Here is a 14478-nt window from a genome sequence, read left to right on the forward strand (position 1 = left end):
TTCTTAGCGCGGCCATCTCGACTTCGCGCATCTTACCTCCTCTTCTCTCTCTCTTTTGCCCTTGCTATAAAGATCGGCTTGAAGCTATTATCTAGGTACAGCCACACCTTGAGGAAGCATGTCTTAGCTTCAGCAGAGGCAGGTGATGATAGTACTCCATATAATATACGAGGAGTGCTGCAGGTTTTCCTCGGACGGCACAGAGAGTTCATCTTCTCCCTCTTCTTCGCCTTCTTTAATATCATAATTCTCTCCAAGCATCTCATGTTTGATGTCACTGAATGTCTCATCTTCCCTTTCGGGCCCCTTGCCTTTGTCCTGCTGCGTGGCGGGGGGCTTGCTTCTTCCTTTTTCCTTTTTTTTATTAACTTAACTTATATCCACTTGAAGAGCCATAATGCCTGTAGAGCACCCACATGGGATAATAGATCTCTGACACACGGCTTCGTGGCCCCTTTTGCCGCTTTCGTGGTTGAAGTTGATATGAAAACGAAGTCGATGTCAAAGTTGATATCAGCGATGATAAAACCAACACCAACATCACTATTTAAACAGGTGTCATCTTATTCTGTCTTAGTCGATGTTTAGTCGATGTTGTATTCCTGCATAGTTAGCTGCAGCTCGGCGCGAGAGGCAGATCAGACATATTATCAGTTATTTTATCACGCGGGTAGAGCGTTACCCTCGAGGAGTAGCATGGATAGCCACCCAGTGATAGGACGTACTGCAAAGGGCACACAGTATGGCATCTGCATCTGCATATGCAGGCAAAAAGGCCTATTAAAACATATATATTGTAGTGGAAGAAAGGAACGAGACATCGGTGGCTGGTGTAGCATTTGTGGCATTTAATATATAAGTTTACACCAAAAGAATTATATAGGGCCAGCTTGTCTTATCAATATACCTACTATTTAAAAACAGGTATAAAGTAGCAGAGAGGTTCTCTCTATGTATACAACACCAACACTGTCCCACCTGATCGGCAACGATACGGCCCTGGAATAGGTCAGACAAAATCCAAGTTGATAGATGGTAGTAAATAAAGCACGCAAAGTCATCATGAAAATTGTACACTGCATTTATAACAAGAACAAGACAAGAAAAGAGTTCGAATTTCTGTGTAACTATACATGCTGATATCCCATCCTATCTCTCTATTCTATCGATCAAACACATCTGGCCATCGGACGGAACGAGTGACTTAGTGGGCAGCAGGCTTCTCCTCGTCCATCTCGAGCCAGTCCTCCTCGATAGGAGTGGGCTCACCGGCCTCCTGGCCCTGGCCCTCAACCTCAACAGCCTGGGTCTCGTAGGCCTTCAGATCGGCAGAGATGTTGCTCTCCTCGGGGGATGGAGGGGGGCTGGGAGCAACGAACTTCTGAACATGAGCGTCGGCGTCATTGGCCTTGCGTGGAGCGGGCTTGTAGGCTGCGAGTTCACGGATATAGAGGTCCTGTACGGGGTCGGCTACGGAAAGGTAAAAGACAACTCCGGTAAGCATGTCAAATCGTCACAGATCATTCAATTGAGGCAGTCTAGGCTATCTCGAGGCTCAAACTAACCTCGTCTGATGGGAGTAGTAGCAAAGCTTCGACGGACAATCGGGCTCTGCTGGCGGACAGCTCGGCTCAAAAACGAGACCTGGTCGGGTTAGCAAAGTCGCCCAGTCTCAAGCAGAAGGGGAATTGGGATCTGTCTACCGAGGATCTGAGGGATTGAGACATCATCGCGACGGACTGATGGGGCTTGACGGGTTTGTCGACAGGCTGTTGGCTTTGGGAGGGAGAAGTTCTTGTTTGCTCTTCATCTTCTTCTTTTCTTGTGAGGTTGAAAGTCACGGAAAAACGTTCAGTGATTGCTGAGTCAGCATGGCTTGGCAGTGAGGCGACCCTAAAGAGGCAAAGCCTTGCTTTTTTGTTGCTTTTTGATATCTTCTTCTATCAGAGACTTCGCCTTCTCGCAAACAACCACAAAGAACGAGAGACCACTGACAGAGGAGACACTCGGTTATAACTGTGTCGGGTACAGGCCTGGAAGAGACGAGCTTCCCCTTTACCCCCTCATAGCTGAACAGCCAGCTTTTTCCAACCCCCCCAAAAGCGCCGCATTTGCCACTCGCAGTTGGAAGCCTTACAGACGTTCGACTTCGTCAGGCCTGCCCGGCTAGGGCATCTTGCGGTACCGCCTTTGAGGATCTGGCGCTCTTGTCTGTCAACGTCAAGGATTTTTCTCTAGAAAGGTAAAGCTGAGATGATTTTGCTGCCTTCAAAGGGGCTCAGCTCCATTGCAACAGAAAAGCACTACCACAAGAAAGAGACAAACAACCAAATTGGGCCTTGAAGAAGCTGTCATTCTCATCCGTTACCTTCTGCAGGGCCCTTGATTACGGGGTTAAAAAGCAACATCTCCTGACCTCTCTTCTATCTTTAGTGTATTTTATTTTGGAACTAACATGGTTGTTAAAAGGAGGTAGTGGTTATCCTCATATCCTCTTGAGCTGGAGAAAGCGCCTACAAGGGCCCAGCGATTCTCTCTCTCTCTCTCTCTCTCTATTTCCACACTTTCCCCCTCTGTTCGGCGCCGACCGCCAAACTGTATTCGCCGCTATTTATCCGTGTGTGCGCATCGCAGCATAACCTTACCGTTACTTACAACAAGATAAGGCGTCGTCACTCCAGTCGACTGAAGCCTCAAAGGAAGGTTCTTAAAATGGCGGCAGTAGGAACAGGTCTTCGGGGGGAGCCAGCTCAAACACCGTGGAAGGAGAATCTAGCTGAACGTCTGATATGTCCAGAATGCAAGGAGAATCCTCCTAACCTTGTCCCAGAGAGCCATGAAACGATATGCGGCTCCTGTGGGCTCGTTTTGGCTGATAGAGAAATAGACCCTCACTCGGAGTGGCGTACCTTCTCGAATGATGACCAGAATAATGATGACCCCTCTCGAGTTGGTGACGCTTCTAATCCTCTTCTTAATGGCAACCAGCTTGAGACGCAGATCTCGTTCGGTACCGGCGGTGCTCGGAGCAGGGAACTACATCGAGCCCAGAACAAGATGTCAACCGAGAAAACTAACAAGGCCCTGCTTGCTGCGTATAAGGAGATAGGCTCCTTATGTGACGGATTTAACATTCAGAAGAACGTTGCAGACACAGCAAAGTATCTCTTTAAAATCGTCGACGATGCGAAAGCATTCAAGGGGAAATCCCAGGACGTTATTATTGCCGGTTGCATCTTCATTGCCTGTCGGCAGTGTAAAGTTCCCCGGACATTTACTGAGATCTTTGCGGTCACAAGAGTGTCCAAAAAGGAAATTGGCAGGATCTACAAAGCACTTGAAAAGTTCTTCACGGCCCAGAACCTTGAACGCATCAATTCTGTGGTTTCAAACGGAGGTATGAGCTCTTCTGCATGCATTTTTCAAGTCGTGCAAAGTGTTCGGTTTTCTAATTTACATATCATGATTAGGCGTTCCCGACCCCAACGATGCATACACTGGAACAACATCCACTAAACCAAGTGATCTCTGCAACCGATTCTGCAACCTTTTGGACCTGCCCTTCCAGGTCACAAACGTTTCTTCCATGCTCGCTGACCGAGTCACTTCCATGGGCGACCTCGCCGGCCGCTCACCACTTTCCATCGTCGCTGCTTCGATATACATGGCTTCCTTTTTAATGGGCCATGGGAAGACGGCTAAGGAGATCTCCGGTGTTGCCCATGTTAGTGACGGTACGATCCGTGGCGCCTACAAACAGCTATACGCGGAACGAGAAAGATTGATTGATCCTGCTTGGATAAAAGATGGAAAAGGTGACATGAGCAAGCTTCCCATTAGCTGAAAATGCAATGGGAAGTGTCATCGAATTCCCCGGGTTATACCTCCTTCACGCAATGGCTCGCATCTGCGGTTGTACTGGGTAGCCCACTTAATCTTATAATTCGTTTTTAAAGTATCAATCATATCACGTTCTCACGGCCTCAAATCAATAGCCTTCCTCATTTATTTGCTGATCATTATTTTTATCTCTCTGTCTCTCTTCCTCCCTTTTCAGCTGGGCCTCAATTTTTTATTTTTTGTTTTCGCGGCAGATTGTAAACCAATTCCCTTGCTTTCACTTCGCCTCGCGCTGCACAATTTTGTCTTGGGGCGAATATAAAGAGCCTAGTTTAACTCGCGTGGTGGGTTGGAGATTTTCCCAGATAGAGTGGACTATGTACCTTTCTCGATGCTTGTGACTACTATAGATAGACTCAAATGGATTCGATTCCGTCAATAATTGATCTTATGTGAAAACCTAATAATGCTACGTCTTCTCAGATTGAAATGATATGTATAGTAACCGCCTAATAAGGAAATTATATACAGCCTGGTAATGTTATGTTCCAAGTTTTAGACTGTTTCTTCGGCGTGCAACGAGAAAAGGGGGAAAAAGCCTGGGATAGACATCGTCCATATAGCTGGATGGTTGAATGGTTAGTAGTAATAACATCGGTCTTAGGAAAAATGTGTTCAGAGCAGCATCATGCAGCACATGCTGGACGACATGGAAGAATAGCAATTTCAATATATCATAATAATACGAGTATCTCAGAAGAAAAAGGCGAGATAGAAGAAAGGGCAGAACCGAGCATGATGCCAAATGCTGTATATAACAAACGCCGGATGAAGGAAAGAAAAAACCAACGAATAAAAGGCCTGGCGGTTGGCCGTGTTATTGAATCATCGCCGTGATGATCCAGGGAGGTGCCGTTTCCTTGAATGGATATATACAGAGAGAGAGAGAGAGAGAGAGAGAGAGAGAGAGGGAGAGAGAGAGAGCAAGGGAGTGAACTAAAGGTTTAACCGGATTGCTGCGTTGGTTATTATTTTTGAGACCTTATCGATCCACGCCTGGGTCTGGACCCAGTCTCCTGAATCCATTGCGTCTCTGATGGCAGGGAAATAAGTTGCATCTTCGGGCTTTTCTAGCCATAGCTGAGGAGAGTATATCATATGTTTATATTGAGTGCGGTTAGGGACCTATATTATTGAGTTAGTGGAGACACATCTTCCTGTTGAAAATAACGGGAACTTACACCTCCGCCTTCCTCCAGATCCAAAAGGTTTGTTTCGAAATAACCCATGTGGCTGTTATGGCTCATACGCCTGAGAGCCGTAACATCATCCTCAAACCCATTCTGGTCGAATATGGTGGCATTCCAGTTGCCTTCCCACTGATGGAATTTGGCAACCTCAAAATTTAGTGATCTTACCGTGTCGTATAAAGGCTTTAAATCAACGACACCTCCCTTTTCTGATCTCTTGCTGTCATTTTTGTCTTGGCCGTTGGCCGGTTTCAAAGGTACGGATATCTTTTGGGCGTATTTGTGTAGGTCAAGTACATACTGGGAAAAAGCCTTGGAGAATACTCCCATGTCAAAGGGCAAAACAGGCCGACTGGACAACTCCAAAGCAAGTAAACCCCATATCTGACCCATGGCGCGATGGTATAAGAAACCAGGGTCACCGGTTTTGTGAATCCAGTCAAAGTTGCTGTAGCAACTGTGGGCAGGGTAAAGATCACCCTTGAACTCCAGACTTAAACTAGAAGTCCCAGCGATGGTCTGGAATGGCAGAGCATCGCCATCAGCAGTAGGCGCTTCTACTTTAGAGCCGGCCTGGTCCCATAGAGCCCGTATAGTTTCCCTACTCTTTGGGTCTGGTACCCGGTTCAAAAGGTGAAGAAGGATCGGCTCGAACAACGGAGACCCTCTAGCAGTGAATTTATCGCCAGAGACAGCAACATCCACGTTAAGATAGGCGAATGCATTAGCCCTGAGAAACTCGGCCCTGTCTTCGACGTGCTCAGTCGAACCGATCAAGTTATACTCCCCTGCATCCCAGCTGATAAATTCGAGGGTCCGTAGTGGCCGCCATCCACGAGATTTGAGCTCGCCGAAAACACGAGCAACTTCTAGCAGGACCGCAGTCCCACTACCAGGTTCTATTGCTCCAAAACACCAAGCATCACGATGATTACCGAGTATAATGCTGTTCTTGGACTGCTCGATACCAACTATCCGTCCAATAACATTGTAAACGGGCTGTCGCTCTACCTCATCTTGTAAGTTCATCAAATTAACCTTGGGAGACTCTGCGTTTCCAGTCCACCATTCGATGATGTCAGGGACACCCCCTACCCAATCCTGGGGTACCTTTTTACCATGACCCTTGAGAGCCTGCAAAAGGTGCTGTGCATCCTTCCAGGAGAGAGGAATGCTTGGAATTTGTGGAAGACTTTCAGCTTCACCGATATCGAGTCGTTTTTTCTCGTCTGGCCGAGAAGCGAACCCTGGACTGAGGACGTCACCCGCCGCCAGAGCAACACGGTTAACAGTACCTCTCTGGACTCCGTCTTTTGGCATATATCTTCCCTTTGGCCAAGCGTCTCCTTTTCGGAATCCATCTTCAGCCGGATCGGAGTATATAATACACCCAATTGCGCCGGCTAACTCCGCCGCCTTTACCTTCAATGCCACGTCTGGTTGCGTCCCGTAATGCCGAATCAAAACAATAGCTCCCTTAACATCGATACCCAATTCCGTAAGCTTTTTGAATTCATCCCTGGAACCGAAATTTGCGAAGACAAGCGGGCCAGTTACATTCCCAGATTTAGAAAGCCCGTGAAATACCATAGTCTGTTCCCGTGGTGGGTCGACGTATACTTGGTCCTCCTCGACCTGGGCTTCCCAGAGTTTCTCTGGGGGGTCGACGATGGCAACCTTCCTTCCGCCTGATTTGGGGTAGTTAAGATAGACATTGAACTCTTCCAATTCGACAGCTTCCAGCCCGTACGACTTGAAGCTCTCTTCCACCCACTTGGCCAGGACATAGTTTCCCTCTGTGCCCGCCATATGAGGGAAGTTGGTAGCCCGCTCAAGATTCTGCCCAATAGCCGTTTCGTTGATGTGGTTCTCGAGGAAAACTCGGACCGATTCCGGCTGGTATATCTGGCCCTGGCTCATCCTGTTGCTGAATGAAAAGAAATTCGAGACAAATAGTAGGTAGACGAGAGATGCGACGAGACAGACGGCAAAGACCCTGAGCAGGATGATACATCTCTGCTGGTGCTCCATGCCCGAACACAGATTTATCCGGAAGTTGAAGGTTGGTATGTTAAAGGTAGGAATGTATTTCCGCAGCGGCAGGTTTATCGACGAGAGTGTTCGTTTGAAGTTTGTAAACCGTTTTGAAAAGAGTGATCGAGACGATGAGGCTGTAGGAGGATCCTCGACTTCCATCTCCTCTAGCTCTCTCCGCAGCTGCTCCGTCGACCCACGAGCCGAACTCCCATTCTCGGAGAGGAAGTCGAGGCTTGACCTTGCCGACTCGACCGTCGGGGGCCTATATCCTCGAAAAGGGCGATGGCTGCGTTCTGCTGCAGAGTCATTTTGTATGAGGCCCTGCCTTTCGGCATCGTCACTCACTTCTCGAGGGCCAAATCGGGACTGTGAGGAAGAAGGGCGAGACGAGGTTGCTTCTTCGTATGTAGGGATAGGGAGGTGTTCATATAGGGCTTTCTGGTCGCCCATCGCCGCAGATGGACCGTTTCTCGCACCTTGCGGCGAGAAGGACGATCTGACGCGCGAAACAAGGGGACGGTCACCGCTCCACCGTCGAGGGGTTCCTGGTCATGTTATACCAGCCAAATGGGAGTATATATATCAAACGAGTGTAGCCTGGCTGGATATCTTTTTGAGAGAGATGTTTTGCTGGTTGATGTCTGGAAAGTCGAGTCTCCTTGTCGATGTTTCTTCTCTTTCTTTCCCCCTGGTCAGAGCACAGCCATATCACGTGGCTGTGCTTATTTAGCATCTCGACCAGTCGTTGTTGCTATAAATATATTTTGTTATATTATTGACATCTACGTCTATACGGAGTACACCAGAGTGTCACTGTCACCAAGATGTGCTGACATAGGTGGTGGCCTTTGGATGCAATTAGCGCCTGCGTGGAGAACCCCAACGCGCCAGGAATGCGGCCCTGGGAATTGATCGGATACTCCTTCGACACACTTGTGCTCTGCTCTTACAACGAAATACCCTACTCCACTAAATGAAAAATGCTGTGAGAACTTCGGACGGAAATTCGCGGCAGCATGTCTTCAGTCAAGGAATTGAACGACACAGTGCGGATGGACGATATCATTCGCGTCAGCACCTATCATCGCCGCGACTTCGACCTTGCAGTTATCAGGTTGAATCCGCGTGGGCACGAAGCGGTTCGGGGCTCCATGGCTCACCCGTTCAATCACACAGCTATCACAACACTTGGGCGAATGCAGATTCTACCTGTTGGAATTCTCCATGAAATTTTACTCCTCTTGGATATGCGGTCTTTTTTCGTATTCCGTCAAGTTAACGTCCGGGCCCGACAAATCGCCTCCACCGTTCCTGGATATCAACCCTTATAACCCATGCTCTCGAAACCATTTGCGTTATTCTGCGCACAAAAATCTCGGTGTGGTACACATTGAAAGACATCTCTAACGTACTTTGCACCCGAGACTGCCTCCATTGTGATTCCTTTGGCGGGTTTGTTTTCCTTCCATCGCTCGAGAGGTGCTGCTTTCGCTGTCTTACCTCCTCTCCTCGGTTTCGAGTCCTACCAGCTGTAGAAATTGGAAAGGTGCTTAGCATGTCACGGGCACATCTACGCCGATCGGTGCCGTTGTTGCATACGATATCCGGAATATACTCAATGGCCGAAACTTCCCGTCAAAGAAGGATGTATATTGTGGCGGAGAAGCAAATAGCCAAGGCATTTACATTTCCTGGCACCTCAATGTCAGCAGCGGTCACGGCTTGTTCAAACCGAGCCCACGCTGTTCTACGGTATATGGCCGGTACTACTCTACCATATGTCGATATAGCAAGTGGCGACGTTCAGCACGGCCTCTGCTGCGCAGGTTGTCAGATCATACTTGAGGGAGACACAGTCTCAAACCCCACAGAAGCTTTCGCGATGCGGGACCGTGTATATTCGAATACCGGGTTCTTCGACCATTTCCGACTATGTCCTGAGGCTCAAAAACTGTGGAAACACAGCAAAGAAGGCAAGGTGGCCGTAAGCCTGCCAACATTTGTTATTCGTGGGGGTTATTTCAACGAAAGAGATGTTGTCATGTCGTTTAGCAAGCGAAAATATTCCGATTTATCATAGTAGCTGTGACCGCGTAGAACTATTCGATATGGTATCTAACCGGCCACTATACAAGCTGAGGAGAGGAAGAAAAGAAGAAAAGATACCTCACGCCCCAAAGCAAGTTCCCGTATAACTGTTTACTCACTAGTAAATAACTAGTGAGGTGCTACAACATATACACAAACTTCGAAATTGCCCTTCACTCAAAGCTTCTCAAACATTATTCTGACTCCAAACCGGGTCTATGTTTCGTTTCTTTCCGTAAACGTATACATTTGCGGAAAATTGAAACCAAACAGCTTGAGATTGTTTTAACCATGGAGTTCGTCGTCGGAGGCTTCAGAGAAGTACTTTTTCGGGGCATCGGACTCAGAAGTGATTCACTGTCCTAGACGCTGGCATCGAAGACTGAGTGTCTATTTTTGGTGCCATACAGGGCTTGCATTCCCACCAACCAGAGCATTGGCGGTGATGTTGGACAATGCTTGAAAATGCAGCGGCGGCAAAGTGGGGAGAATGATATGTTTCCAAAGATCAATCACCAACTGAATAAAGCCATTATTATTGGCCGCTGCCACGAGCGTGGTTTGGTAAGTCTCCCGATCTCCATCGAATATGATTTGTTGACGAAGGTCCTGGTCGGCCACAGGAGTTTCTTTTCTCGGCCCAAGATATAACTAAACGTTAGAAGTCCACGCTCAGGATAACAAGACTGACGGGCGGTTTCTTGGAAGCGAATTCAAGCTCATTTCAACAATCCTCCTTGATATCACTTCGAAAACCTCCCTACCATTGCCACCATCTACCTTGTTGAAGTGATCTTAGTTGAACCTGACGAGCGCACTCATCCCAGCTAAGAAGGTGCGCTGTTAGTATTGGATGGGTCTTTAGCATGTTTTTTTGCGTCGCTCCTGGAGGCCATCTGAGATCCTGAGATCACAAAAGACGAGCATTCTCCCCATACCAAACACGAAAGCTTCACAAATTTTTCTACATTCGGTTTTTGCTTTTCAGGATGAAGTGGCATCAGTCTATGGCTGTCCTCTCGATGGATGTCAGTGGTAAAGACGATAGCGAGTACCGACTGTTGATTGATGGAAAGGTGAAATATGTCACTATTTCACCGCACACCTATGACAGAAACACTCTTTCCGCCCCTCTAGAGTCGCTACCTGCCTTACCGAAGGCCAAAGAATGGAACATGGCATTCATCAGTCGGGACCCATCCACCAACGAACTGAAGACCAGATTGTCGAATCGCAAACTGGTCGGGGTGCATGAGCTCTGGCACCCCAATTCTGTGGACTGCCTGACGTTGACCAAAGTCAAACGACTTTCCGCAAATGTTTCGGAAGTCACTGTTTCTGGGAACCAGGGTTCCGATGCTTCGGTACCATTAAGCCCGGGAACCACTGCAATTCTCAAAATTGCCCGATTTGAATGGGAAATACCACGCATTGTGCAGGAGACCAGAGCTTACAGGCTACTAGCAGAGAGTGGTCTAGCTCCACGGTTTCTCGGCCATGTCCATGAGCACGGGCGAGTTATTGGGCTCCTGGTGGAGAAGGTCGAGGGGCGCGAAGCATCAATCGATGACCTTCCGGTTTGTAAGGATGTTGCCCAGCAGTTTCATAAGCTAGGCTTGCTGCATGGAGATGTCAATAAGTACAACTTTATTGTTCACAACGGGACTGCAAAGTTGATTGATTTCGAAAATAGCCGGGCACATCAGGATGACTGCTCGGCTAGGCAGTCCGAACTAGACTCCTTGGATGCTCACCTGCAGGAGAAGACAGGGCGCGGTGGAGGATTCACGCCCATGGAACACTCAAGTTGACTGTAATCATTAGCCACTTTGCAGCGAGAAATGTTGAGTACCTTACTACCAAAGTGCATATAATGACGGGCAGTAGCTATGGAATTACAATAGAGAGCAAATTACTTAAATCTATAACCACTAGATATTTAGATAATATTCTTCTACGATATATATATATATACTCCATATTGTTATGGTACAGCCGTGTGGCCAGCTACATGTTGTAAGGCCAGTTAGACGTCTGGTAGCTACAGACAACCTACCAGAGAAGGACGAAACTGCCTGATTATATTGGCTCTGGCCTGGTGTACTTCTGAGGATACTACACTTCTATGCACCTCACCAAATTCCCCGATCCGGTAGCGTACCGGATTAGGTAAGGTGTCTTCTGCTACTGCGCGACGATATAGACGGCCCTCCTCCAGCCCTAGCCTCGCGCTACCACCTGTGGGATTTCCAAAATTCAGGCAGCAGGATTTTCTAACCTAAGTATAGGCACTGGATAGGGTGCAATACTGCTAATATATTAGCTATAGGTAGGCATATCATAACGCTGGTGCCTGGGATGGGCCCAACTACTTATCGATAAGGGCTTTGTGTGGCTGTGCCCAAAGCTGAGCTGCTTGTTCCACCGAGGACGATCCAGCAACGCACTGCATAACCCTTCATGCCTGTAACATGTTCGTCCGCGATTCCCCATCAACTACTCTGCACATCCCGCAACTCTGCATGAACAACTCGACTTTTTTCCTTTTTCTTTTCTTCTTTTCCTCAACTTTTGGTCTGCCACGTATTTTTCGTTAGTCCTAGATAGGCTAGACTGGTAATATTACATGACTTTAAGTGGCTTAGTCATCACTTAGATAGGCTTTTTGTCACAAGAAAAACCGTTTTTTTGGGTAGCTAAAAAAAAAGTGGTTGAGAAGAGAAGGGAAAAAAAAAGGAGTTAAAGCGGAAGAAGAAAAGGAAGAGAAGGGGGGGAAATAAAAAGGGAGAGACGCTGTCAGCTTCATCTCTTCACCCAACATCTCAATCCGCCGAAAGAAAGACCTTCAATTGCATCCCTATAATACCGTGAGTCCATCTCCCCCCACCGGAGAGATAGGGAAGAAAACCCCCTTGTTCACCGCCCTCGCTCCATCCCATCTCGATCTTTCTCTCAGCTTTTAAAACGTTTACTGCACAAACCACCCCCACCGGCGAGGAATTGACGGCCCCCTTTATATTGTTGCTGCCTGTTCTTGTTCGGCCTTGTTCGCTTACATCGCACAGTCTTATATCCTGCTGCAGTCTTTCCTCGTACTGACCGTCTTTGTTCTCAAGTATATACGCCGAAGTTCTATCTCCTGATAAAGCAATAACCCGCCGTTACCATGTCTTCCCGGCCTCAGAACATCGGCATCAAAGCCATTGAGATTTACTTCCCAAGCCAGGTGAGATCTATACCAAGTGGTCCTCCGTCTTGGTCTTGCTGCCTGCTAACTATCTATCTACCAGTGCGTTGATCAAGCTGAGCTCGAGAAGTTTGATGGAGTCAGTCAGGGCAAATACACCATTGGCCTTGGCCAGACCAAGATGAGTTTCTGTGATGATAGAGAAGGTGAGCTGGGCGAAACGAGCAGACGAGAACGAGGATCTGATACTGACGGACCCCAGACATCTACTCCATATGCTTGACCACTGTTGCTTCTCTCCTCCGCAAATATTCCATCGACCCAAAGTCGATTGGACGCCTTGAGGTTGGCACGGAGACCATGCTTGACAAGTCCAAGTCGGTCAAGTCAGTGCTCATGCAGCTCTTTGCACCCTCTGGCAACACCAACGTCGAGGGTGTAGATACCGTCAACGCTTGCTACGGTGGCACCAATGCTCTCCTCAACACCGTCAATTGGGTAGAGTCCTCTGGTTGGGATGGCAGAGACGCCATTGTCGTGGCTGGCGACATTGCGCTGTATAAGAAGGGCAACGCTCGTCCAACCGGTGGTGCCGGCTGTGTTGCCATGCTCGTTGGTCCAGATGCTCCTATCGTCTTTGAGCCAGGTCTCAGGGGGACCTACATCACCCATGCATATGACTTCTACAAGCCTGACCTTACCAGCGAATACCCTTATGTTGACGGTCACTACTCCATAAGGTGCTACACTGAAGCTGTGGACGCCTGCTACAAGGCTTACAACGCCAGAGAGAAGGTCCTCAAGGGCCAGAACGGCGATTCAAACGGTGTTGTCGATGAGACCAGGACCCCTCTCGACCGCTTTGACCACATTCTTTTCCATGCCCCTACCTGCAAGCTTGTTGCCAAGTCCTATGGACGACTTCTCTACAACGACTATCTCGAAAACCCAGACCACCCTTGCTTCGCCGAAGTTGCTCCTGAGGTTCGCAACCTCGACTACGAAAAGTCCGTCACCGACAAGACCGTTGAAAAGACTTTCATGGCCCTGTCCAAGAAGCGATTTAACGAGCGTGTCCTTCCTTCCATCGAAGTCGCTACTCAGTGTGGAAACATGTACTGTGCCAGCGTTTACGGAGGACTCGTCAGCTTACTCAGCAGGGTTCCCTTCGACCCTGCGCACCCCAAGCGCGTGGGTGTCTTCAGCTACGGAAGCGGCCTGGCTAGCTCCATGTTCAGTGTCAAGATTGTTGGCGATGTGTCAACCATCGTCAAGCAGTTGGACCTGCAAAAACGCCTTGATGCCAGGCGTGTCGTCGATCCCCAGGTTTACGATGATGTAAGTCGCCGCCGCCATAATAAGTTAAATGATTACTAGAGACTAATGCTTTTTAAACAATACAGATGTGCCTGCTTCGTGAAAAGGCTCACCTGCAGAAGAACTTCACCCCCGTTGGTAGCATTGACAACATCGTCCCTGGAACTTACTACCTTACCAAGGTTGATGACATGTTCCGAAGGGAGTATGCAGTCAAGGCTTAATCAAAAAGGGGGAGGTACTCTTTCAACATAGTAAAACTTCAACATGCTATGAATCATCCTTAAGAGATGAGATCTAAAAGCACATCTGCTCTTCCTTTTTCTACTCTTGCTTAGAAGGGGGGATTATAAATCTTGATGCAACGAACTGAATATCGTTTTTTTTTTTTTGCCTGAGCTATCGAATGATGCTGCATGAACGGGAACCAGGGGATAGGTAATGTGGGATGAACATGGGGTGGGCTCTCATAATCACAGCAAGGCCTTACTTAACCTCGCTGCCCATTTACGCTTTTCTTTTTTTTTCTTGTTTTACCGCCTGGAGCATAGAATAGATACATGCTCGATTTTAATAAATGGGATTTTATCTAATTTTAAACCACAGCCTAACTGCATTATCTTGTTACTTGTAGAACTGCAGACAACCACGCTGCAGTTTCAGTTGCTGTATAACACAGTGAAGAACGTACGTGCTCGATCGGCGGCCAAAATCAAATACCAGCATCCCGCGTTGGATAATTAGTAATGTTTATTTGTT

General features: G+C 47.9%; 8 protein-coding genes across 8 annotated transcripts; 5 read left to right on the forward strand and 3 right to left on the reverse strand.

The window, feature by feature from the left end:
* Positions 1-129: 129 nt before the first annotated feature.
* Positions 130-698, reverse strand: MCYG_00785 (uncharacterized protein; the record flags this gene model as incomplete). Its single annotated transcript, XM_002850635.1, has 3 exons — positions 130-354; positions 417-562; positions 683-698. 3 exons carry the CDS (start codon positions 696-698, stop codon positions 130-132), a joined length of 387 nt encoding a protein of 128 aa, XP_002850681.1.
* Positions 699-1120: 422 nt separating this feature from the next.
* Positions 1121-1785, reverse strand: MCYG_00786 (ATP synthase H chain; the record flags this gene model as incomplete). The annotated part of the gene is made up of 3 exons (XM_002850636.1): positions 1121-1470; positions 1566-1644; positions 1704-1785. 3 exons carry the CDS (start codon positions 1728-1730, stop codon positions 1205-1207), a joined length of 372 nt encoding a protein of 123 aa, XP_002850682.1.
* A 907-nt stretch (positions 1786-2692) lies between these two features.
* Positions 2693-3844, forward strand: MCYG_00787 (transcription initiation factor IIB; the record flags this gene model as incomplete). The annotated part of the gene is made up of 2 exons (XM_002850637.1): positions 2693-3397; positions 3471-3844. The coding sequence occupies 2 exons, from the start codon at positions 2713-2715 to the stop codon at positions 3842-3844; spliced, it is 1059 nt and encodes a 352-aa protein (XP_002850683.1).
* A 992-nt stretch (positions 3845-4836) lies between these two features.
* On the reverse strand, positions 4837-7577 carry MCYG_00788 (glutamate carboxypeptidase 2; the record flags this gene model as incomplete). Its single annotated transcript, XM_002850638.1, has 2 exons — positions 4837-5025; positions 5082-7577. The coding sequence occupies 2 exons, from the start codon at positions 7575-7577 to the stop codon at positions 4837-4839; spliced, it is 2685 nt and encodes an 894-aa protein (XP_002850684.1).
* Positions 7578-8143: 566 nt separating this feature from the next.
* MCYG_00789 (F-box domain-containing protein) lies at positions 8144-9207 on the forward strand (the record flags this gene model as incomplete). The annotated part of the gene is made up of 2 exons (XM_002850639.1): positions 8144-8396; positions 8525-9207. 2 exons carry the CDS (start codon positions 8144-8146, stop codon positions 9205-9207), a joined length of 936 nt encoding a protein of 311 aa, XP_002850685.1.
* Positions 9208-9506: 299 nt separating this feature from the next.
* Positions 9507-10003, forward strand: MCYG_00790 (uncharacterized protein; the record flags this gene model as incomplete). The annotated part of the gene is made up of 4 exons (XM_002850640.1): positions 9507-9574; positions 9626-9779; positions 9839-9872; positions 9924-10003. 4 exons carry the CDS (start codon positions 9507-9509, stop codon positions 10001-10003), a joined length of 336 nt encoding a protein of 111 aa, XP_002850686.1.
* Positions 10004-10222: 219 nt separating this feature from the next.
* Positions 10223-11026, forward strand: MCYG_00791 (alpha-galactosidase A; the record flags this gene model as incomplete). The annotated part of the gene is made up of 1 exon (XM_002850641.1): positions 10223-11026. One exon carries the CDS (start codon positions 10223-10225, stop codon positions 11024-11026), a length of 804 nt encoding a protein of 267 aa, XP_002850687.1.
* Positions 11027-12381: 1355 nt separating this feature from the next.
* MCYG_00792 (hydroxymethylglutaryl-CoA synthase) lies at positions 12382-13943 on the forward strand (the record flags this gene model as incomplete). Its single annotated transcript, XM_002850642.1, has 4 exons — positions 12382-12441; positions 12506-12608; positions 12665-13740; positions 13806-13943. 4 exons carry the CDS (start codon positions 12382-12384, stop codon positions 13941-13943), a joined length of 1377 nt encoding a protein of 458 aa, XP_002850688.1.
* Between the last annotated feature and the right edge of the window lie 535 nt (positions 13944-14478).

This window comes from Microsporum canis, genomic scaffold, assembly GCF_000151145.1.
Source record: "Microsporum canis CBS 113480 supercont1.1 genomic scaffold, whole genome shotgun sequence".
Taxonomy (NCBI): Eukaryota; Fungi; Ascomycota; class Eurotiomycetes; order Onygenales; family Arthrodermataceae; genus Microsporum; species Microsporum canis.